This window comes from Acytostelium subglobosum (assembly GCF_000787575.1).
Source record: "Acytostelium subglobosum LB1 DNA, scaffold: scaffold2, whole genome shotgun sequence".
Lineage (NCBI taxonomy): Eukaryota > Evosea > Eumycetozoa > Acytosteliales > Acytosteliaceae > Acytostelium > Acytostelium subglobosum.
Window position 1 is genome coordinate 649,925 of NW_012236530.1, and position 24,136 is coordinate 674,060.

Here is a 24,136-nt window from a genome sequence, read left to right on the forward strand (position 1 = left end):
AACATATATATAAAGAGAGAGATATATAGATCGATATATTGTTTGTATTTATTATATTTGTTATAGCCATGGATAGCTGACTGACTCCATTTGGCTTATGTTTGATGAGTTGGAAGACAATTGAATCAACTCGTTCACCTTCTTGACGATTGGTGTGAGGAACAGTGTCTTGTCTGGCTGCACTGGCGGGGTGATGACATTGATCCTTGTGTTGATCATCTGTTTGATGACCTTGAGTGTCCTCTCCAGGATCTCTTGGTGCAGATGTTGATTGTTCTGTGTCTTGGCAATTGGCTCAGAGATGTGTCCACAAAGTATCTCATCGAATATGTACAGACTGAGAAGGTTGATAAGTTGATCCTAGAATGTTTGATTGGATGGTTGGATGTTAGTATATTGTTTGGGTCGCATACAAAGAGTCTATCCAGCTTACCTTTGTTTGGGAAATACACATGGCAGTTGCCAGCAGTGAACTTTGATAGCCACCCTCGATAAAGACTGGATTGAGGTATGATCGAATGTTCTGTGTGAGACGGAATGGTACCACTCCATTCTCAGTGAACTCTGCATTCTCACAGTAGTTGTCGGTTGCCCACTTGCCAAAGTAGACTGAGCCTGTGGACTTGGAGAAGTAAATGTCCGAGGGCGATTGACAGCCTGGTTTGCTAAACAGGACGTAGGAGATCATAGAGTGGAGACCCCACTGGGCAGCAAACGACAGCTTGAATTCATATTGCTCTTGGTAGGTGGTGAGGTTCTTCATCATGTAGGATGTCATCAGAGAGTCGCTCATGTACTTGGATATCTCACGGAATGCCTGGAGTTTGGTTGGCTTGTGTGCCTTCTCCTTGGGTGTTGTCTCAGCAGCGGTTGAGCTGGATCCTAGCAGCTTGTTCCTGTAGTGAATGAGCGGCGAGTAGAGCTCTTGCTCTGGCACCTGGCTGGACCAGACACTGATGAGTGGGGTCATCTCTCGTCCACCAATGGCCTGAACTAGGTTCAGGTTGTTGTTGATGGGCACCATCGTTGGGTACTGGTTGAAGGTTATTCCACGGCGTCTCGTCTCTCTGTACTTGTTGAGTAGATTGTTGATTGAGCAAAGTAGTTGTGTGCGTCTCTCAGTCTTTCTAAGGGACTGTCTGGGCTTGAACAGTGGCGTCTCAATGTCGATCAAGAATGGATAGGCGCGTCCATTGGTGGCGTAGAAGGTCACGCGTGGGCAGAGCATTCCATTGGAGTTGAGGACCATCTGTGCGGTGAGGCCAATCCTGTCGACCTTGACATTGTTCTCCTGGCTTGGATCCCGAACTCCTCTGTATAGACTTGGCACTTCGAGCAGGGTTGGACGCAGATCAGCAAGTGATGGCGCCAATGTCTCAAGACGGATCGTGGAGTTGTGACTGAAGTAGTTGGCAACTGTAATCGATTCGATTGTCGTGTAGGTCGTGCACAATGCTGTGCTGTGTTTGCGTTGCACCCATGTGATGAGCTTGGAGATCAGTGATGACAATGTAGGCTTGCCATCAGACGCGGTGTCCATTGCTGAGGTTTGCAGTCCAATCATTGGTCCAAAGTCATCGGCAAACTCTTGCTTGTATCGCTCGACCATCAGACTGTGGAGTGGCGGATGGTTGACTTGAGGGGCGCCAGCCAGCGGCTCCTCAAAGTAGTGCTGCTGTACCTGTTTGAGCATGTCTGTGATTGAGACGGGGATATCCTCCGAGACCAACGGTACCCTGAATGCTTCGTTCAAGATGTGGTTCAATGATGATGTAAGGTGATGCACTGAGGGGATGGTATGTGTGAGCTGGGCAAAGCCAACAAGCATTGTGTCAATCTCATTGATGAGGCTAGCATGGAAGGGCTGCAGCAGTACCGAGAGAGTCTCTGCCATCTTCAAGGGGCCAGGAAGTGGAGTGGCCTGTGCGCCCGGTGTTGGCAACAGCAGGGGGTTCGTTGGGTTTTGCTTCATGTCGCCAACAAGCTTGCGGAAGTGGTAGTAGGAGTAGTTGGGATAGAGACAACACACCTTGTTCAGCATCTGCCAACAGAGGAAGCCATAGCCGGGGAACTGAAGGCTCATGCTTGCACCCGTTATAAGTGTTGGGATGTGACTGAGCCACAGCCAGTGTGGCAACACAGTGATTGGCTTCTCGATTGAAGAGAACACCGACTGGGCCAGGGAGGGCTTCTTTTGTGGGGCTGCTGTTGGCGTGCCAGGGTTAGCCTCGGGGGTGGTTGCTGGAGCTGGGTTGGTACCCTCTGTTGGTGTTGTTCCGGGTGCTGCTGGAGCAGGGGCGGGTGCTGCTGGAGCTGCTGGGTTGGCACCTGCAGCAGCGTTCTGGGGCATGGTGGGCAAGGTGTGTGGCACCTCACCGCTACCATTGAGGTAGAGCAGCCAGAGGAACCTTGGGATAAGCTTTGAGCCGTAGCGAGGATCACATCTAATGCCTTGGATATAACAGTTGATGGCACTCTCCGCCCATCCGGCCTTGGTCTCAGCATCCATCGGTTGTCCACCAGTGGCACTGCCACCGCCATTGCTAAACATGCTGTCGCAGAAGTATCCCCAATTGATCCAACTCTTGGCGTAGTTGTCAAACAATTGGATGGCCGTCGAGAAGTTGAGGTTGGCGTCAGAGACCTGTCCCAGACGGCTCTGGAACTCGCCCTTGAGCTGGAAGAACTCGGACTTTTGGAGCGGTAGGAAGTAGTCAAGGTTTGTGCCATTGATGATGGAAATACCAGTCTCATAGTGCGTGGGCAACTGCAGGTAGCACTTGATCTGCTCCTTCAGATTGAGGAAGATGTCCTGGACCTCAATGTGCATGTTGAACATCTTGCTGAGTGAGTTGAGACACACCTCAATGATGTGATGCTTGCGAGTGATATGTGCAAACTTGTTGGTGGTCCAAGAGGTCTCGGGCAGGACGATGGGCTTGACAGGCTGGTTCTGTCCAGCGTTGATGTACTCGGAGATCTGCTCGACGCCAAAGCCCAACAGACTGAACACTTGTTGGCGCCATGTGAGAAGGTCGTTCCATACGCCTGAGTCCTCGTCCTTGCTGGGCAGTCTCTCGCGCCATATCGTGAAGATGGTCTTGACGTCGTTGATCGTGTTGACGAGAACGGGTCTGCTCAGAGGCGCCGTATGCAGGTTGGAGATTGAGAACGTGACCTCCTTGAGAAGGTGCACGGCTTCCTGCAGCTCGACGACCTGCTGCATCTCGACCAGGCCCTGGGAGTGCGCATGGAACGCGCGCTCGGGCAGACTGACCCACTTCTTGAGTATGAGCTGGTTGGAGTTGACAATGTTGGGGTCGACCTCTGTGAACTTCTTGTCGATGATCAGTGAGTAGCCCTGCAAGATCTTGCGGATGGATGTGTCACCGTGTGGTTGTAGCTTGCCCAGCGCCTCTCTCATGAGTGTCCACGCCGACAGCTTCCATGATGACTCTACCAAAAGCTCATTCATGTTCTGTTGGCGCGCATAGTCCAGTAGGACCTCCCATTGATTAAGTCGCTTGGCGCAGTCGATCCAGTGGTCTTCCCACAGTATGTTCTCGCTCTTTGTGGTGGACTTGGCACCATTGCTGCTGTACTTGTTCATCGCGGAGAAGTACACCTCTTGTGCCGACTGCCAATAGTAGAACTGCTCAAGGAGCAGGCCCAGCTTGGTCTCATCGCAAGTGTAGCGACGGCGCAGCAGGCCAAAGAGGAGGTCGCGCTCGTTCAAGTTGTTGTAGAGCGTTCCTAGTGCGTCCCAGACGGGCTCGGTCTGCTCGGGCGTCTTAGAGCCCTCGAGCAGATTGACCTCGAGCATCTTGACCGATGTGTAGTAGGCATTGTACGCGTCACCCAGATAACTGATGATCTCAACGGGGATCTTGGGTGCGGGTGTGCACTTGGCCACACCCTCCAGCAGTGTCTGAACGATCTGATTGGCCTCGGGCGTCGAGAGCTGGATGGCGTTGTTGGGTGTCTTCTTGTAGTCCTTGGTGAGCAATGTGGTCAATGACTTGGACAGCTTGTAATGCTCTTCCTTGGACAGCTTGGCCCACATTGCGCTAAAGACCAGCACCCACAGGTGATGACAGAGTTGGATGTCGTTGAACGTCAACTCGCTAAGCGCACTGATGATGTCGCCTGTCGTCACCTTGTTTGACGACACACCTTCGATCCACTCGTCATGCGAGGCCAACATGTCGGCAAACTGTGACGATACGCCTCCTGGAGGTGGAGAGGCGCCCGCCGAAGCAGAGTGGCCCTCAGTCGAGGGAAGGATATGATGGAATCGTGCCATGCTGTTGTGAAGTGATACGCTACCAGTGGCGGGGAGGATGGCCAATAGGAGGTCCAGAGCATGACGTATCCAATAGTTGTTGCCCAATGCGTCCCATTGTTGAATCGAGACGATGTAGTTGAGTCGCTGGAAGGGTGTGCTGCCGATAGATTTGTGCAGGATCTCAAAGAGGCCACGACGCGTCTTGGGGTCGTGCGAGCGCAGGCCAAGCATGAAGCCGGGCTCGAGCTGGGAGAGCTCCAGACGGCTGCTTGAGGGGTCCGAGTAGACCTGCTGAATGAGCGAGAAGTACGAGTTGATCAGATCCTTGTTGTCGAGCTGGCCAAAGCGGCTCATCTTGAGAACAAAGTTCACCTTCTCCTTGGACATGAGGATGCCCGCGTACTCCTTCTGGGTGATCAGGCTGGTGGTCATGGCTAGTACCTCGGACAGCAGCTCAATGTCGTTGCTGTGCTCGAGAAGTACCAGCAGGGACTGCAGGAATATCTTGCGGTTGTCAGATGTGAGCTTGACAATCTTGGCCTTGACCAGAGCATAGCACTTGATCAATGCCTGGGCGATCTCCTTCTCCGATCTCTTGATACCTTGTGGGGCCGGTGCACCAGCGGCGTTTGGCGCGCCGGGGAATGCACCTGGGGCTGGCTTCAGGCCCGGCTGTCCAGGGACTGCCACGGCGCCTTGCTGGGCTGGGGGTGCACCTGGTGGGCGAGGTGGCTGGGCGCCAGCGGGCGGTACTGTTCCAGGAGGGAGTGGCATGATGGGGATGGTGTCTGGCGCGAGCAGGAAGCCTGTCAATCGCTGGATGATCTTCATCAGGTGGGGGAGATAAGGCTCGATCCAATCGGGTTGCTCATCCTTGAAGGTCTTGAGCACGTTGAGTATCGAGATGTTAAAGTTCTTCTCGAATGTGGCCAGGATGCCATCGATGGCCGTAGCCATCGACGTGTAGAACTGAGCCAGCTCACCATTCGTTGGGAATGTCTGTAGCGTACGACGCAGTATGGCGCAGATCAATTGCGATATCTTTGGATTGTCATGCTGGAGCACTTGGACGTAGGCCTGGATATTGGCCACGTTGGTCGTTACGAACGTGTTGATCTGGAACTCGTAGATGATGTTGAGTATGTTGAGCGTGGTCGAGAGAATGAGTGGCTGATCGCTGTGCAGCAGTCGCTCAAACACTTGGAACTTGATGTTTGCGTCGGGCCAGATAGAGAGCGCCTGGCGAACCAGATCCGAGCACTTGTCCACCAGCACAGTGTTCTTGGCGTCCGTGCCATTGGTCATCAGACGTATGAGGAACAGCAGAATGTGCTCAATGACACTTGCGGGGAGGCGATAGTCATCATCAGCCTGTTGCTGTGTGATGGGCGTGGCCACCTGCTGGCTGGGAGTCGTGACATTGACCTCGGTGGTGGGTGTGACTGGTGGTACAGTAGACGGCGTTGGCTGGCTGGTCGCTGCTGGGCCAGTCGTAGCCATGGCTGTGGCGGTGGCAGTGGCTGTCACTGGGAGCAAATGTGGATTGATTCTCCACTTCTCCCAAGTGATGATCATCTCGATGATGTCGATTGAGAGCTTCTTGTTCTCTGGCGTGATGTTGGACACCAGGCCAATCTTGGGCAACACGCTAACCATTTGCGAGATGAACTGTGCTCGTGATGGGTAGAAGAGCGTGGGATGACGCACGATCAGTTGGAGAATGTGCACGACCTGCTGCAGCGAGTGAGACTCCTCGACGATCACTTTCTTGGTCCACTTGATCCACATGTTCTTGAAGTTGTCCACGAGGCGCACCTTGAGCGCCGGCACGAGGATGTCGAGAGCCTGCTTCACCAGATGCTTGGCCTCGTTCTGGAAAGCCTTGAGTAGCTGCACGTATACCTGCAACACAATCTTCACGGGCGTTTCGTAGGCTTCAATGAAGCGACAGGCCAACACGTAGGCAGTCTGACGGCATGTGAAGTCCTCGTTCTTGAAGTGATTCCATGCAAACTTGATGAGGTCACGTCGTGTGTCGATGAGGAATATGGGCACGTTCTTTATCAACAACGTCTCGAGTTGGAGTAGCTCGACCAGCAGCATCTCATCGTTGGGTATCTCGGATTCGAGTGTCTGCTTTGCCAGCTGGCCAAAGAGTTCGGGCTGGATGGTGCGTTGTGCCGCGTCGAGTTGGAAGTATGAGTTGAGCAGTGGGATGACGATGTTCTGGATGGCGTGCACTTTGAGCTCTGGCCCAGCCGTCTGCATGAACTCGAGGTATTCGCGCAGGATGTCCTGCTTCTGTGCCACGGTCGTCGTCTCCATCAGCTCGCCCTGAAGATAGTCGCGGAGGAATGAGAAGTCGATGGGGCCGCGAATGAGGAATGCAAAGAGCATCTGGAAGAGCAGCTCGGTCGATGCATAGTTCTGGCGACAGCAGTGAATGAAACACTTGATGATGATCCTTGTCTCCTTGAGTATGGTGGGCGAAGAGATCTCGCCGTTGTTCCTGAGGATATCCTGGCGGGTGGGCGAGCGCCAGATCTCGAGCAGCTTGTCCAGGACGGGTCGGCGCTCGATCAGCCACTTGGGGTCATTCTTGATGATCGTGTTCACAATGCTCAGGCCCAGGTATGTAAAGTCTGGGTTCATCTGCGTCATGTCCAGCCACACGCTGTAGTTCTTGGCCAGCTCCTCGACGATGGGCTTGGACACCTCACCCGCCTTGACAATCAGGCGGAATGTGGTGGCGTACTGTGGCAACAGGGTGGCCATTTGTGGGATGGTCCACGCCTGCGTGATGAATATGTCGACCGCCTTGGCCGGATACTTGGCCAAGAACTGTGTGAAGGGCTGGCGGTATGGGCTGTTGACCTCTCGACCGAGCAGCTGCTCAAACTTCATCGTGAGCAGGATGGTCTGGTCGATTAGCTTGCCTCCCGTTGGCAGCAGGTGGAACGTGTCGATGATCGCGGCACAGATGCGCACCTCTTCCGTCTCCTTATAGCGGTTGGCGATAGAAGTGAGCTTGCCAGTGTCCCTCAAACTTCTTAAGGTACTCAAACAGGCGGTCGCCCAGAGCGGCGTTGAAGCACGACGAGAGCAACTCGAGCAGACGCGACAGGCCTTGGAGGAAGAAGACCGTGATGTTCTTGGGGTCGGTCAGATTGGTGAGGATGGGCTTGAGGCAGATCTGGAGCACGTCACGATTGAGTCGCTGTTGGGTAATGGAGATCTGCAGGCCACGCTTGGCCACCGCCGAGATGTCCTTGTTGCGCACGGTCACGGCTTTGAAGAACGCGCGGATCGTACGGTTCTTGAGCTCCTGATTGTCAAAGGCGATGTACTCAGGACATGTTGTGGCAGTCGTGATCATCTCGAGTCCAGCCTGGCGTAGCTGGGACATTTGGGCAATGGCGCGTTGTGAGTTGGCTTTGGCCACGATGGTAGGGTCCTCACCTGACACTAAAAGACACTCAAGCAGGAACTTGGTCGAGTCCTGATTGAATGGTATCATTGAGAGATGCTGTGAGAGACAGAAGTTGAGGCCCTCCATCAGTCCAGTCTGCGCACCAATCGACAGCAACTTGAGCGAGCGTGGTAGGATGCGCATGAAGAATGAGCGTGGGTCATCATGGAGCAGATGGACAGGGATGTTTGTGATCTCTGAGATTGTCTTGATCAATCGCTGGACAACCTTTCTCGTGTGTGATTGCACCGAGAACAGCTGACGGAAAAGGAACTCAATGATCTCCTTCATAAGTGCACGTTGTTGATCGTCGAGCTGGGCAAGGGTTGCGTGTGGTGGGAGTGGTGGAGTCACTGGCACGGGTGGTGCTGTGGGGGCTGTAGTCGGGGCGCCCGTTGTGGGCGCTGGGGTGGCTGTTGGTTGTCCTGGATTGACAGGGGATGTACCTGCTGGTGCTGACGCGACTGTGCCTGTGGCAGCTGCAGGTGACTGTGAAACGGTTGTCGAGGGTGTCATTGGCGATGATGGTGATGAAATGTTTACAGGTGTTTGATTGATCTCCATTGGCGCATTGGTCGATGGTGTGTTCTGTTGTTGGGAGGTCGATGGTGTGTTTTGATCGATGTCCATAGCGTTCGAAGTCGCCGTCGCATTAGTCTCTGTGACGGATGAAGATGATGCATTGTTGTTGTTGCTCGAGTCGATGTCCATGGTTTGTTGTTGTTGCTCAGTGATTGGAATGTCCAAGTGAGGGGTACACAGCTTGATCAGCTTCTCGACTACCTCAGTGGCCGTACTGATGAGTGGCTGGAAGCCTGCGTAGGAGAGACTGTCGATGATGTGAAGGAGTGCCTTGAGCAGTTGTGGCTGCAGGGCATTGATCCATATGTTACACTCTTGATACTTGTCCAGGAAGAACTTGATGCCCGCGCAGCCGGCATTCATCTCGCTAAACTTGGCCTGATAGCAGGCATTGATGAATGAGTGTATCAAGTAGCTGAACAGTGGGCATGGGCTCGCATCGCCTGGCGACACATTGTACACTTCACACGCGCACTTGTAAAGCATGTCGAGAATGGCGGTCTGATCCTCTGTCGACAGCAGGTTCTTGCCATCGCCTGGCGCTTTGGACATCAGCTCCACCAGTGCATCGAAGAACAGTTTGGGGTCGAGTTCATGGAGTGAAGAGAGCGGAGTGTCGAGACGACGTGATGCAAACATCAATGTGAAGTGGCTGGCAAGCTTAGCCAGGTAGGGTTGCGACTCTTGGCGCAGGGACTCGATTCCATAGGCAACGTAGCAGCCGGCGAACATCACCCTCATGATGCGAACCTCATCCATGTACTCCTCGCGCGTCTTTGATTGCTGTGAGTGGGAAGCAGGTGCAGGTGGCGACGTGGGCAGCGTGGACGGCGACATTGACGAAGCAGATGGCGCAGGGAGTTGTCGTGGCGCCTCAACAATAGAGAATATGATTGGCATTGATGCATCCTGTTGCTTGTTGGCCTGAATTGTGTTGTAGATCTGTGAGGTGTGTGCGTGCAGCGGCTCCTTGTTTAGATTGAGTGAGATGTAGCGACGCAGCAAGTTGAAGGCGTTCTGTAGCAGGAATGGGTCGCTGTGATTGAGCAGCACGTTGGTGGCCGTCTCGGACGAGCGATCCAACTCGATGCTGAGCTGCGTGTCGGTTCCCAGTGGCAGTACCACCTTGAACGCGTCGATTGGTGTGGGCGTGGTCTCGATCAGTGGCGTCGAAGCGTGCACCGTCAGCGAGCGACTCTTGCCAGCCATCTTGCCTAGGACACGCACAGCGTGTGGACCAAAGAAGTAGGGCATGGGCTTGAGATGTGCCCAGATGGCGTGCAGGAACTCAGTCTTGTTCTCGCGGAACACATTGAGCAAGAAGTCACCTGTGACATTGTCAACCAGAAGCTCGATCGTCTTGAACGCGATAGTCAGGAGGTCATGCGAATTGGACTTGAGAGCAATGATGAGCGGGCGCACCAGCAGATGGATGCAGGGCAGGAACGAGGTGATGCGCACGGGCACTGTGAGCGCCAGCTCGACAAACAAATGGATCATATCTGTGGGGTGCGAGCTGGACAGCAGCTCGTTCAGGGTCTCCAAGATGCCTGGAAACAGGATAGTGATGTCCTTGGTCAGGTCTGGCTTGTTGCAACCTCTAAAGATCATCTTTAGCAGCATAAAGTAGTTGAGCGAGCCCAATGGGTTGGACTCAGTGGCCAGCTTCACAGCCTGAAGTATGATCGACTGGAGCACTGATTGAACAGCCGGCTCAATCTCATTGTTGACCAGCACCGTTCCAAACAAATGTTTCAGCAATCGCAATAGTATAGGATCAGGTTTATCGGTTGGTAGTGTGTTCCTGATCGTGATGAAGGTGCAAGATTGTTATGGTTAGGGCAAGGTCAAGGGTAAGGGTAGGTGACGAACATACTTTAACTTCTCATTGAGGAATGGCGCGATGATCTCTGAGAACTGCTTGCTGGGACTGTTGGATTGTGTTTGGTTGGGACTGAAGCTCATGAGCACTTGTGGTATGATGAGCAGGGTCTGGTCTTCGGTGCAGCGGTCGTAGAGGAAGCCAATGGTCGAAGTGAATAGCTCCTGGAATGTGCGATACTCTAGTTGGAGCAGCGTGGTGGAGAAGTGCTCCAAGCTCTCCTTCTCCTCGTTCGGGGCTGGGTTGATGCCGCCGTACGCCGGCAGACATTTGATCAGATTCTTGAACATCTTGATGTACATGAGTGACTCCTCCACATGCGACAGACCAATGCGGACCACTGTTTGGGTGCCCGCCGTCGTCATGACGGGTCGCTGGCTGGGACAAGAGTTGAGCGCCCACACAATGTTCCTGAAGCCTCCAATTATGGTCTTTAACAGACTTCGGCAGTCCTTGATTGGGTCTCCGACGGGCATGCTGCCAGACGATGAGTTGTCGGCTCCTGGGCCAGGGGCATCCTTGCGCGCATCTGCGGGCGCCGCTGCACCCGAGGTCGCGGAGGAAGATTCGTCTAACTGTGCCTGTTGCTGTTGTTGTTGTTGTTGCTCTTGCTGCTGTTTCTGTTGCTGCAACAGCTTTGGTATCTGTTTCTTGAGGCTGACAAACTTGTTGATGAATGCCTCAAAGATCTTGTAAATGATTGAGCGAGCCTTGAACTCGGGATCGGGCTTGCGCGGAATGTACTCGACGATGCTGATAAACAGCTTGGCCGAGATGGCCTGGATGCTGAAGTGGTTGGTGGAGTCGTGGAGATGCTTGCTGTACAGTGTCACCACCTTGGCAATGTGCGCCAGTGTCAGGTCGTTGCGCATGTGATGTATAAAGTCGGCCAACGAGGAGTAGGCAATGAATCGTAGCGCCTCGTACGATGTCTTGGACGAGCCAATTAGGATCTTCTCGTCCAGCAGCAGGTCGAGATAGACGATGAAGCGCGACTTAAGCTCCGACGACAGGATGTAACGCGTGGCGAACAATAGCTCCTTGCGGATAGTCGACGACTGTGGCGGACAATTCTTCATCAAGTGGATGACGTACTTGGGGAATGTGTCGGCGTATGGGCGGATAAGGTCCATGTGCTGCTTGAGTGTGTAGGCCAGGAACGAGAGTGTCTTGACCTGCGCGCCAATAAAGTCCACGTATTGCTGGTGATGCGTGACCGATGCCGTCTCGGGCGCCTGCAGACTCAGTGCATTGATGATGTACGGGATGAACTTGCCCACGTTGCCCGCCACCGAGCTGGGATACAGCTGGAACAGCAACACGACGATAATAGGACTCTCGGTCAACACCTTGAACGACGACATGCTGGGCGTGATTGGGAGTGGGCGTGGCTGGCCGCCCTGGATGGGTGGCGAGGATGTGCCGCCGCCGCCGCCGCCGCCCGCAGTCGGCGAGGTTATAGCCTGCGTGCCAGGTGCTGCGCCCGGACCACCGGGCGGAGGTGGCGTAGTGGATGTTGGTGGAGGCGGCTGTTTGAATGCCTTCTCCAGGGTCATCGGCAGATCGTTATACATCTTGTTGACGATGTTGAGAAAGGGTTGTACCTCGGCTTCTAATGTCGGTCGGTAGTTCTTGTGCAACTCCATTATGATTCTCAGACAGACCAATGCATTCTCCTCATTGTCCACCTCGATCAAATACATCGACAGCTGCAACAAGTTCTGTACCTGTGGCTTCAGTATATCATTGTTTGGTAACTTATTCAATATCTCCAATATAGTATTACGTATCTTCTGTTCTGGTGCATTGGCATCGAATTGAACCTTTAATTGATTCAAAGTTAGAGATTGAATGAATGAATGAGAGCATGATGAGATACATACCGCACCCTGTCGTAATATATTATAGAATACTGGGAAGAGATACTGTAGGAAGGAGCCATACTCACCAGAGTGAATGACCTCGATGTTGTCGCGTATCTCTGTCACCATGTTCAACAGGTGAACATGATCAGCGTTGGTCTGCAACTCATAACACTTACGAGCGCATATTTCAAAGTTGACTTGATGTGACATCAATCTACTACTAACTCTATTAACTACTAACTACTAACTACTACTTGATTGATCTATCTGTCTATTCTATGTTTACTTGTTGTTGATCAGGTGTCGACACACAAACACAAATGTCTGTCTACCTCTTCCTCTCGTCACTAACTTTCTTGTCTTGTCTTGATATACTACACGTCGGTTGTGTGTATATTGTTATATTATTATAATGTTATATACAATTAGAGGATATATATATTGTTGTAGTTGATGATAGTAAGTAATGTTGAAGGAGAAGGAGTGATTGGTGATCATCAATCAAAGTATGCAAGCTGCGACGAAAGTGAAGAGCATCCTCAAGAGTTGTGTGTTCCCTCTTTTTTTGATGAATGAGCAAGGGCAAGGGTAAGGGTCAGGGTAAGGGGCAGGGTAAGGGTAGAGTATTGGATGAAGGAGGTGATTGTCAAGGTACCATCTACTTCTGGAAGGGTTACCATCATCTCTGGTAATACCTAATCAATCAATAAATCAAGAATTCAAATATTAAATAATCGTCGCCTACAATCAATCCTTTATTCCATTCCAACAACAATGGATGCATGATCACTCATGCATACATACATATATAATGAATTGAAGATGTGATTGATGATGATAAATGATAATCTAGTTGGACATCTTGTCAATTGATGCACCAGCCAGATTCTCATGTGGCATTGTGTTGACCTTGGCGCTAAAGTTGTAGAACAGTGGGTAGTTCAAGAGGTTGAGATAGTCGCTGGTGTAGAGGTCAGCATATCTGCAGACCTGCATTGAGAAGAAGGTCGGGTGCGATCCAGTCTTGAACAAACTGCCAAAGTACTTATTGTACGATTCGTTCAACTTGCTCGTCGCTTCCTTGATGTGCTGACGCAACACCGTTATATCAGGAGGTGTCGTACTCTCCGAGTCCAATCCACGATATATCTCTGCTCTGATGAACTCAAGATTAAGTAAATGGATAATAGTATGTTGCTCCTCATTCTTGAATGTTAATTGAATGAGTTAGTATGTGTTGATCATGATCAATCAATCACTGAAGTACATACCAACACTTCCAACTCATGTTGGAGCTCTGGGACTACGAGTAGATTCCTCCAGCCATGAGACTTCTTGGACTTGATGATGTCCGCAAAGATGTGATCACCAGTGTAGAGTACACGGTTGCCCTTGGCACCAATGAGCTTCTGAAGCAATGACAATGATCCTCCATGATACACCTTGCCAGGCTCGAACCTGTCCTTGACATTTGTGATCATCAAGTTACCTGTGTTGATGTCTACCTCTCTGATGGTGGTGCCCTCTGCAAAGAACCTTGGTTTGTCAGCTCCAACAATGATCCAGTCTAAAGCGAGGATGAATGAGGTGAGTGTTAGCATGGGGACGATGGCGAGGTGGCGTGGACAACATGGACATACCAAAGAAATCTCTCCAACACTTGTAGTTGGGATTGGTACCGTTCAAGAGGTAGGACATCACTTGGTTTGTGTAGTAGAACTCACTGTTGGTGAGCAGGAACACTTTGTTGCCATTCTGTCTCATGCGATCAAAGAGTACGTGTGCGTTGGTCTTCTTGATGTACCTGGGCATGTCTTCCAACACCTTGGCTTTCAGACTGCCTCCATTATGAACGAGATCCATAGCCTCGCGGACATCCTGGAACAAGTTAGAGAAGGACAGGTCGCCAACTGGCACCTGATGCTCATTACTCTTTGACTCTGTTGCTGCCGCCGCCGCTGCCGCTGCTGCCTTGTGATGGAAGGATGCCAGAGATGGGGAATTCTGCTGTTGTTGCTCATCGGCCAGCTCCTCAGTCAACTTGAGCCCGCTTTCCTTCTCCAGATGATCGATCAGATCACTGTACAGACAGGCCTCGGGAAGTGTGAACAGTGTGTTCAACAAGTAAAACCTCTTTCCAAAGTCATACTCGCCATGCACTCTCATGCTAGGGTAGAGATCGACCATCTCCTTGTAGGTCAAGGTCCTCTTTCCATGAAGACATAGTACAATGTTACCAAAACTGTCAATCTTTAGCAGGTTACCAAGTTCTTTGTCAATGAACAGGCCTCTAATTGGGAACAAAGGGTCGTATCTAAGCTTCTTAATCGTTGATGGGTATCCGAGCTCGACCAATCTCTCAATGACCATGTCATAGGTCAATTGTTCAAAGTCAGGTGAGTTGTAAACGGCAATAGTGTAGTCCATGTCGACTGGATAGAATGAGATGGTTGTGTCAATGGTCTGCACATTAAATGAATCAATCAATATGGATACATACATCCAAAGAACTCTATCCTATCGAGTTTTAGATCACGATTGACAAAGATCCTCTTCTGGATCTCACGCTTATGGATTGGAGGAAGGACATTGGATGGCAAGTCCTTGTAGTTCTTCAACTCCTCATCAGTTGGAGGGTTGGACAAGTCATCTATTATGAATGAATAAGTGAATGAAGTGAATGAGTTAGTATGTTGTTTGCAAACTGAAGAAGTGAGGGAAGTATCAATCAAACATACTCAATGATATCTGGTTGAACTTGCCCAAGGGAGACTTTGGCTGTGGAGTATTGTTCTGCGAGTCAAGTTGTCTTTAAAGTGTTAGTTAGTATGATATGTTCAATATTTTGTTTGGATGATTGCATTCATTTGAACATACTCCTGTTCCTGACGCCTTCTTTCCATTAGCAATCCAGTTGCTGAGTTTCTCAATATGTTATTATTATCCGCCATTTTTGTAAGAAGAAGTATGTAATATGTTATATCTTTGTCTACTAAACTAACTAAATGATGATGTTATTTGTTTGATTGATTGATTGATTGTTTGCATATGCTGATGTTGTTGGTGGCAATAACAACCACACAACCAACTTCAATTGATTGAGTTGTCTTTAATTTAGGGTCAGTCATTCATTCAGTTCATCATCAAGACACACTTTCATAACCTTTTAATTAATCTTGAAGATTGACTGAGGTCCCATTGGAACATTAATGTTACTGAATTCAGTGTTTCCCACACCACAAACAACCCCATTAAAGACAAATCACCATGTTTGTGTGTTAAGCCCAAAACAAAACATCATTTGGTTGTTGGCAAAAAGTCAATCAACTTGGTCCATTTGTTGCGTGCGACCATTCATCTTATACAACTAAGTTGTAAATCACCAACTACTATGTTTGTAGAATGGTTTATTTTCTTCAGTGTTGAAGAGATAAATAATAATGTTTTGAACAATCCTATTAACCTTACTCTAGAGATCTCTAGTCTCAAATAGTATCTCTATTACTTTGTTAACTATTCACACATGTTGTAGATACTATTCTGCCAGGCTGTGTCTTTGCAAAGACTTGTACACTATTGTGTTGAACTTTGATACCAGGCAAAAATCAAAAAACCCACCAAGGTTGATATTTTTAAACGTTAAAAAATCAATCAAAACAACGACAAAGTATTTTTCGTACATGATCAAATAGCAAAGGGTGTGCCAAGGTTGGTTGGCTCCACTCCTATGACAGGGAGAGCACATTCACTCACTTATCAATGACAACCTCTGTTGGTGTTGGTGATGAGGCCAACAACAATAGTGAAGGATAGCCGTGTGGTTGAGCCCAGCGGGCACCGCCCCATATCTGACACTGCTCTACCCTACAAGCACAAAAGCCTATCCTCATGATCATTCTTAGTTGGTGATCACCAATATATATTATTATTATTACAGATAATCAGATATGTTTAGATCAGCATCAGCATTAATCGTTGTATTATTAGTTGCCAGCGTGTTGGGTAACTCCACACCACAGAGCATCAAGATCTCGTTGACTGAGGACCAGGCCTCCATGCAGGTCACCTGGTACACAGACTCTGAGGGCTCCTCGCCAGTGGTCCAGTTCGACTCAAAGGGCTTCGACCCATCGTCTCTGTCGGCCTCGCTCATCCAGGCCAAGACCGTCGAGTTCACCGAGAAGCTCTGGTCCGGCTACACCAACTACGCCACCATCTCGCAGCTCAGCGCCAACACTGTCTACTACTACGCCGTCGGCGACCAGAAGACTGGCGTGTGGAGCGAGCTGTTCAACTTCACCACCGGTGCCATGAGCGCCGACGTCGTGCCCTTCAACTTTGTCACCTACGGCGACATGGGCGAGGGCGTGGACAACTCCACCGTGCACAACGTCATCAACAGACTCGACTCTTTGCAGATGGTGCTGCACGTCGGAGACATTGCCTACGCCGACCTCCAGTCTGGCAACGAGGGCAAGTACGGCAACCAGACCACCTGGAACATGTTCCTCGAGGAGATCACCCCAATCGCCACGCGCATCCCATACATGGTGTGCCCAGGCAACCACGACATCTTTGACGGTGTCAGCTCCAACTACCAGAACAGCTTCATGATGCCACAGGGCTCGTCCGGCGGCAACTGGTACTCCTTCGACTACAACGGCGTGCACTTTGTCGGCATCTCTTCCGAGACTGACTACTCGTCGACCTCGCCACAGATCGCCTGGTTGGAGAGCGAGCTCAAGTCATTCCGCAAGGCCAACCCAACTGGCTGGTTGATCGCCTTCTCCCATCGCCCATACTACTGCTCATCAGACTTTGGCTGGTGCAAGGACGACCAGAGCAGATACGCCCTCCAAAAGACCGTCGAGCCACTGTTCTACCAGTACAACGTCGACCTCTTCATCGCCGGACACTCGCACGAGTACGAGCGTTTCCTGCCAGCCTACCAGAACGAGGTTGCCGGCACCTACGAGGACCCCAAGGGTCCAGTGTCCATCGTGATCGGCACTGCCGGTTGCCAGGAGGGACTGAACCCATCGTTCCAGGAGCCCGCCCCATCCATCTCGTCGGGCGTCCGTCTGCTCACCACTGGTTTCGGCCAGGTCTCTGTCATCAACTCCACTCACATCCAATGGCAGTTCATCAAGGACAACACCAACGAGATCCTTGACGATATCTACTTCACCAAGGGAACCTTCTAAAATGGTCGAATACTAATGTTGGAGTAATGCTCATTCATTCGTAGCGTTGGATCCAACATCAATCAATCAATCAATCATTGTACCATTTAAAGTCCGAACTTATTATCCAACCTCAATCGTGTTGTCATGTTGATGTCTGCGAGGGTATGTCTGTGAGGGTTTCGCGACTTGTTCGTTTTTCGATGTCATTGAGCTTCACATGCAAGTCTTGTCCTGACTTCGTCAGACTCGGTCACTCTTTGAATCCAACAACTCGTACTACTACTATACTTATAAGTGAGTGACTACAATGATAGTAATAGGTCGTAGTCTACTCAACCACAGAGCATCAACATCATCATTGAGGACATTGACACGACTACTGCCATCACTCTCATGTCGATCACTCACATCAAACTATCACAGCAACAATGATGACAATGACAGTCCATCTGTCTTCATATCAACAAGCATAAGCCAACCATTAAGATCATATAGTAGTAGTAGTGATCATGTACTTGGAGATAATGAAGGTCGTGCAATCTCATTCAAAGAGACACGCGAGTATCTTGATAAAGAGACTGATGATGATAAGATATGTCTTTGGTATGTTAGTTATTGTTGTGTTGTTGATGTCAAATAGACATGTCTAACATCACGAATGAATGAACATTATATAGTATATCAATCTTATTTAAGAAGACTGCACATCAACCGTGGATTGCAAAGTCTTTGATCAACTACATGTTGGAGGAACATCCTTCAAAGATGTCGGTCAATGTGATCAATCTGTTCATTCGACGTTACTTGATTGATGATAACTTGCGTCTTGTGTCACGCACTTATGGACTATTCAACTACTTTGGACTGCAGCCCAACTCGATGACACTGTCACTCTCCAAACAGCTGTACGGTAGTCACATGAAAGACTTCCAACTCTCATACTTTAATCGTCTGGACATCACCCAGTGCGTCCTGGAGCACGAGCTGCAGAATGGGAAGAACTTGGACATGTTGACCAAGGCCGCCATCAAGATGCCACACACGGTCATGGCCAACCTCGTCGTGCTCAATCATATTCTCCAGAATAAGCAGGTGTCTCACTTCCTCGACAGCATCATAGAGCAGCACTATTCGGTCGAGCACAGACAGATCGTCTGTCGTATGATGTGCACTGTCTATCTTCACTTTGATGCGGTCCTGCCTGCGATGCTGACCTACCTGCACACCGTGCTCGACTTGGCCACATACCCAACCATGCGCATGGTGCGCGTATTCCTTCAGTACTCACTCTATAGGTGGGATCAATATGCCACTGAGACCGCATCTGGCGCCATTCCGCCGTTCGTGGGGGAGCTGCGACACAGACGTAATGTTAACTACTGGCTCAACTACTGTCGACAGTTCCAGGACAACACGCCAACGCCCTCATCGTCGCTTGGCGCAGCCTACACTGACAATGAGTTGATCGATCCAGTGCTGATGAAGATAATTGAACAGAATGGAGGCCGTGGGGCCCTGTTTGGTCAGGCCTCAGAGAGTGACGTGGCCCTGGCTGGCCTGATCGATGCACATTACCTCGCAGAGAACAAGGACAAAGAAGTGGCGGCCATCATCAAACATCTAAAACAGCACAACTTCCGCACTTTAACATTGCCGCATGGCGACCTCATCATACAGTGCGCTGAGCTATTATTCAACGCGCTGCCCGCCGACAAGTACTTCACCGAATTCCTGCCGTCGGTGCCCGAGGCCTTCAAGTCCATCTTCATGACATCGCACACGTTGAGTCAAGTAATTGTGGACAACTTGGAACAGACAGTCAAGGACTACTTGATCAAGGAGGACATGATATTTTTGCGACGTTCAATGCAGACTCGTAACGACCTGGTGGTCGGTGCGCTGATGGCACACGACTTTGACCTGGCATCCGATCTCCTCACTGCGCTCCTCACCAATAACCCACTCGGGCTGCTGCCCGACACCATCAAGCTGTACATCAGGTACTGCATTCAACATCACAAGCGGCCCGTCGCCATTCCCGAGATATATTATCAGCCGAATCAAATCACCTCAACCGTCATCCAACGATGCTGCGAGTATCACCGACTATATACGCTCATCATCGATGGTGAGCTGGAACCTGCCGATGCACTCCTCAAAGAAGTGCGACTCCACACGGACATTTACCTCTATCCAGTGGGCACCTTGCTGTTCATCAAGAAGACGGCGGCTCAAGACGGCACACCAACGCCAATCACATTCGATCGCTTCACCAACGAGTTGCTGCCATACCTTCAGCTGGACCTGTCACACACCAAGCATCACACTATATATGGCGCAATATTCGAGGAGCTGCATCATAATCAATTGCTGACGCCAGAGTTTGTGCGCGCATATATCGACAGCCAGGGCGAGCAATTCGTCATGGGGCCGGTCGACCAGCGCCTGCTGTGCCTAATGCTGATCACCCTCCCTCAGCCAATCGAGAGGGTTGTTCTCTTTAATCGATTCTCCGTCGCCAACAACACATTCAGCAAGCAGGTTCTCGCCGAGGTCATGAAGGTACACATGGTACAACAAAATTTCGATAAGAAGATAAGGAGCATAGAAGAGTCACAGAAAATCAAGGAGGACGCTGACGCAGCAAAGGCAAAGGAGGACAAGAGTAATAAGGAAACACTCGTACCCTTCAATGGCCAGCAATTGGAACAGATCAAAGGATTTATTAAGAAGTGTTACGACTCTAGTGGAATGACCATTGGCGTACACGAGATACCCAATAAGCCATCCTGTAAGATAAGCTCATCGACTCGAGCATTCATCAATAGACACTTCCTAACGAGACTGGATTTACGTAATACTGAATAAACCTTGATTGAAGCCATTCTAATTATACTCAATCTAGATTGAGTATTCTACATTGGAACTATTCCATTATCTACTAGTGGTAGTTTTGATTAACAGTCTGTTGAATTTTGAACAGGTCCACATTGATTTTGGTTGGAAGTGTGATTGGAGGCAATTCCAAGTTTGGAGGGGAGATTGCACCATGGTATATGTCGGCAACAGATATTGGTAGTTGATAGAGTGGGATACCTAGTTCATTACATTGTTGATCATCGCCATGTCCATATCCTCGCCATTCTACTCCAGGTGACAATATATCATTCATTCCTTTTTGTTCTTTTTCCGCATCAAATGGTGCACTTCCACAAGAGATAATCAGAACTGGTTTCTCCGTGCCTGGCACTGGGACACCTTGTTCAACTCTTTGATTGACTCCTCGTTTGTACATCATCACAAGTAGAGGAAATGGATCTTCTCTCATTCCAGGATATACCTTGTCAAAAATCTTTACACTTATGACTGCTCTAATGTTTGTCCTTTGGTTAAAGTAACGCTGGCAGTTGCGATGTAGTGTACTTAGTGATTGAGAATGTCCAGTCATGATCACAATATTTGGATATGGACTGCCAAGATAGTTTGATGATAGTTCTTTAACTACTCTTGGTTTAAATTCGCAGCATATGCACACATCGGGTTCTACCATATCATTGGTATCAGAGAGTATGGTCGGTGTGAACCAAGCCTTTATATGATCAGGGAAATTGGCTTTATAGGTTATCCTGTCTGCTATTTGTTTGGCAAACTCTTGATGGGTTTCTACTCGGACATAGGACTTTAGTTCAAACATATATACTATTCCATCAAGGTATTGAAATCTTTCTCTAAACTCTCTACCAGCAGCATCATTATCTCTTCTCTTCCAATACCTCCAGAATGTAATACTTCTATCAATTATAACACCATCTTCAGGTATATAATCTAACTAAGCAATATATACTTGTTATAATGTATTATTGTTTATTTGTAAATTATTCGTTATTATTACATACCTCATATATTCTATTAATCTTATTATTCCAACCTCTTATTTTATCTATATGAGATTGATATGTAGCTTGGTCCATACGTCCCTCTATCTCACTATTTGTATCTGAACTCATTACTTATTATTATCTCTATTTACAAATAATGTTGAAGAACCTAATAATGAATGTTTTGACCTTTTTGGGTCAAACAAGTAAAATGGTGGGGTTGCTACTTAGACCAGGTTGTCTTCTTCGAAGAATAGGTCTCAAGACAAAGAGATTCATTGGTCTTGTGGTGTTCATTCAGGTACAGATATCATCATGTCGTTGATACTACGACGACAAAAAAGATGGTGTTGGCCATCTGTCTTTGGTGCTACATCAATGATCTTCATTAGGAATAGTCAAAGACTGATTATCACCTCACCATCATTCAGCAACAATAACAACAACAGATCATATACTACAACGACAAGTACCAATATAAGTACAAGTACATCGACAAGTACATCAAGATCATATAAAGATAGCAATAGCAATAGTAAAAGTAGTAGTAATAGTAGTAATAGTGGTAGCATCTATCAAAGAGATAATAATAGAAATAGATATGACAGAGGAGGAGGAGTAGGAAGACAAGCTCAATACATAAACTTGATGGAGTTTGATCATAAGTTCAACTATGATGGTCAAGACTACCAGCACATGGGTAAACTCTTCACCACCGAACCAAACAAAGCCGATGCAATGTATGTCATGACATGTCATCAAACACTCAATCAATCAATGTCAAGAGTCGCCAGTGTAGTGACCTATACTAACGCGATCACCCGCACATAGAGTACAACAACTACTAAAGGAGAGGACGATTGACATGTTCCCAATACTTAAATGGATCATTCATAAACGATATATGTCACAGACTCTGTATGATACGCTGGTGTCACAGGCAGTGCAGCAGAAGAATCATTATTACTTAGGACCTATGCTTAGATTGCTGCATGTTGGTGAGCTGGGCCTACAGCTCGGCCAGACGACCATCGATACAATGTCCAAACATTACTTCTTTGTTGAGCGCACGAGCGATGTGGCCAACATGCCCGCGCACATCATTCAGAACATTTTGGAGCATCCTCGCATCGCCTACCGCAAGGTGTTGCTCATCGTCAACAGCATACGATCACCTCGCACACTGGCCACACTGTTACTGTTCAACGAGATGCAGGCGTTGAACATCCCTGATGCTGAAGGCGTGTTCAGTCCGCCCCCACCCAGCGACCAGGTCGGCTACAGCCAACAACTGCCGCCAAAGATATTCCATCAGCGACTCTACCAGATACTGCTCAAGGATCAGGTGCACAAGCCCGAGGCCATGGACGAGATCACTCACTTTATCATCCGCGACTCACTCAAGCTCAATCGACCGGACCTCGCAACGATATGGCTGGCCCGACGCTACCACACCTATAACCTACTACCCACACGGGCTATACTCAGCATGTTCTTGGCGCACTACAACGGCAACAACAAGCCTGCATACACATTCTGGCACAACTTCTATTCAAACCTATTCACTATATCCTCTGATGACGACCTTGCCAATGAGATGGCGCGATACAGGGATCACTCAATCAATCAGTTTCTGGTCGAACGCTGCGGTGATCAATCACAGAGACAGGGCAGAACAGGCCTGCCAAAAATCTTGGCCGAGCATCGCAGCAGTAGCCAGCTGGCAACACTCATAGCCAATAACCTGATGTCCAATTACTTTGGCCAGGACTCAGAGTATGGTCAATTCCCCGAACACCTCTACTTGGATCGACTGTTGAGCGAACTGTGCGGACGCGATGGCACTCAGTTCGACATTGTTGCCTTTGCCAATGCCGCTCCACGCATCACTCGTATCCTATTTGCTGGGCCATTGATCCTGTCCCGCCTTGCAGTGAACAATGTCGAAGCGGCACTCAAGTTCATGGCCGATCAGTCCGACATGCAGATACTCTACACAAACAGCTATCAACTGCGCAACGACCTGTTGATTGGACTCAAGAATGCCCAACGTTTTGACATCCTTGTCGAGTATCTCAATTGCGTCAAGCCCATCACCCAGTCCACTGTCAACGAGCTGCTCTCATCCGTCACTCAACACTTTGAGTTGGCGCCCTTTGCCTCGCGAGCGATCATTAAATTGGTCAGCGCCCTGGTGCCCAAGGGCAACCCAGACAGCAGCTGGACACACGACATGGTCAATGCTCGCCTCTCGATCATACCAGGTGACTCGCGCGATCAATTCAAACAAATATTGGCTGCAGCTGGCGACAACAGGACCAGTGTCACCGATGCGATTGCGACCCTATTCTATCTCGAGCAATTCAAGACACGGCCTTTGGACAGCAACAATGAACGCCACACCCTAGACAACCTACTCAAGTTCATCGGCTCACCAATAGGCATCGACTGCCTCAACTCGCCCGATGGAGCGGTGTTGCAGGTGCTGGCCCAGGGTGGTAGCGTCGGAAAGGATATAGTGATCGAGTACACCGAGTACCTTTCATTTATATATATACTCGAGACGAACAAGCCCGTTACATTGTCGGCCCAAGCACTATATCACATTGCGTTGACACTGGTCGATAACAAACAGGAGTCGACTTTAATCCAGATCTTCAACAAGCAAGTACCAGAGAACAATTATGATGGAAAGTTAATGGACATTCTGATACAGGCCAACAGTGTAGCGCAGGACACAATGACCAGTGAGACCTTGGCCAAAGCATCAAGAAGAGGAGAGTCCACATCATCACTCTCACAATCAAATGGGGTGATCAAGCCAGTAGTTACACTATCAGATTCGACAATGGAGTACCTTCGCAAGTTTATGTCCTCTCCAATGACCATCACTGATTGATTGTTTGATCGATCAAGTAAATAATGATTTGACCAGTGTTGGCAAGTTAAGTATGTTGTTTGTTTATTAATTAATTAATTAATTGATTGA

General features: G+C 49.2%; 6 protein-coding genes across 6 annotated transcripts; 3 read left to right on the forward strand and 3 right to left on the reverse strand.

Annotated features, from left to right (window-relative positions):
• Nucleotides 1-60: 60 nt before the first annotated feature.
• On the reverse strand, nucleotides 61-7,189 carry SAMD00019534_010360 (hypothetical protein; the record flags this gene model as incomplete). The annotated part of the gene is made up of 2 exons (XM_012903003.1): nucleotides 61-360; nucleotides 434-7,189. 2 exons carry the CDS (start codon nucleotides 7,187-7,189, stop codon nucleotides 61-63), a joined length of 7,056 nt encoding a protein of 2,351 aa, XP_012758457.1.
• Nucleotides 7,190-7,286: 97 nt separating this feature from the next.
• SAMD00019534_010370 (hypothetical protein) lies at nucleotides 7,287-12,209 on the reverse strand (the record flags this gene model as incomplete). The annotated part of the gene is made up of 3 exons (XM_012903004.1): nucleotides 7,287-10,140; nucleotides 10,213-12,041; nucleotides 12,102-12,209. The coding sequence occupies 3 exons, from the start codon at nucleotides 12,207-12,209 to the stop codon at nucleotides 7,287-7,289; spliced, it is 4,791 nt and encodes a 1,596-aa protein (XP_012758458.1).
• Nucleotides 12,210-12,932: 723 nt separating this feature from the next.
• Nucleotides 12,933-15,034, reverse strand: SAMD00019534_010380 (hypothetical protein; the record flags this gene model as incomplete). The annotated part of the gene is made up of 6 exons (XM_012903005.1): nucleotides 12,933-13,289; nucleotides 13,355-13,650; nucleotides 13,724-14,515; nucleotides 14,584-14,733; nucleotides 14,822-14,892; nucleotides 14,961-15,034. 6 exons carry the CDS (start codon nucleotides 15,032-15,034, stop codon nucleotides 12,933-12,935), a joined length of 1,740 nt encoding a protein of 579 aa, XP_012758459.1.
• A 990-nt stretch (nucleotides 15,035-16,024) lies between these two features.
• Nucleotides 16,025-17,284, forward strand: SAMD00019534_010390 (hypothetical protein; the record flags this gene model as incomplete). The annotated part of the gene is made up of 1 exon (XM_012903006.1): nucleotides 16,025-17,284. A coding segment is annotated over one exon (1,260 nt), but the record flags the coding sequence as incomplete, so codon positions are not given.
• A 292-nt stretch (nucleotides 17,285-17,576) lies between these two features.
• Nucleotides 17,577-20,137, forward strand: SAMD00019534_010400 (hypothetical protein; the record flags this gene model as incomplete). Its single annotated transcript, XM_012903007.1, has 2 exons — nucleotides 17,577-17,872; nucleotides 17,947-20,137. 2 exons carry the CDS (start codon nucleotides 17,577-17,579, stop codon nucleotides 20,135-20,137), a joined length of 2,487 nt encoding a protein of 828 aa, XP_012758461.1.
• Nucleotides 20,138-21,795: 1,658 nt separating this feature from the next.
• On the forward strand, nucleotides 21,796-24,046 carry SAMD00019534_010410 (hypothetical protein; the record flags this gene model as incomplete). Its single annotated transcript, XM_012903008.1, has 2 exons — nucleotides 21,796-21,887; nucleotides 21,979-24,046. 2 exons carry the CDS (start codon nucleotides 21,796-21,798, stop codon nucleotides 24,044-24,046), a joined length of 2,160 nt encoding a protein of 719 aa, XP_012758462.1.
• Between the last annotated feature and the right edge of the window lie 90 nt (nucleotides 24,047-24,136).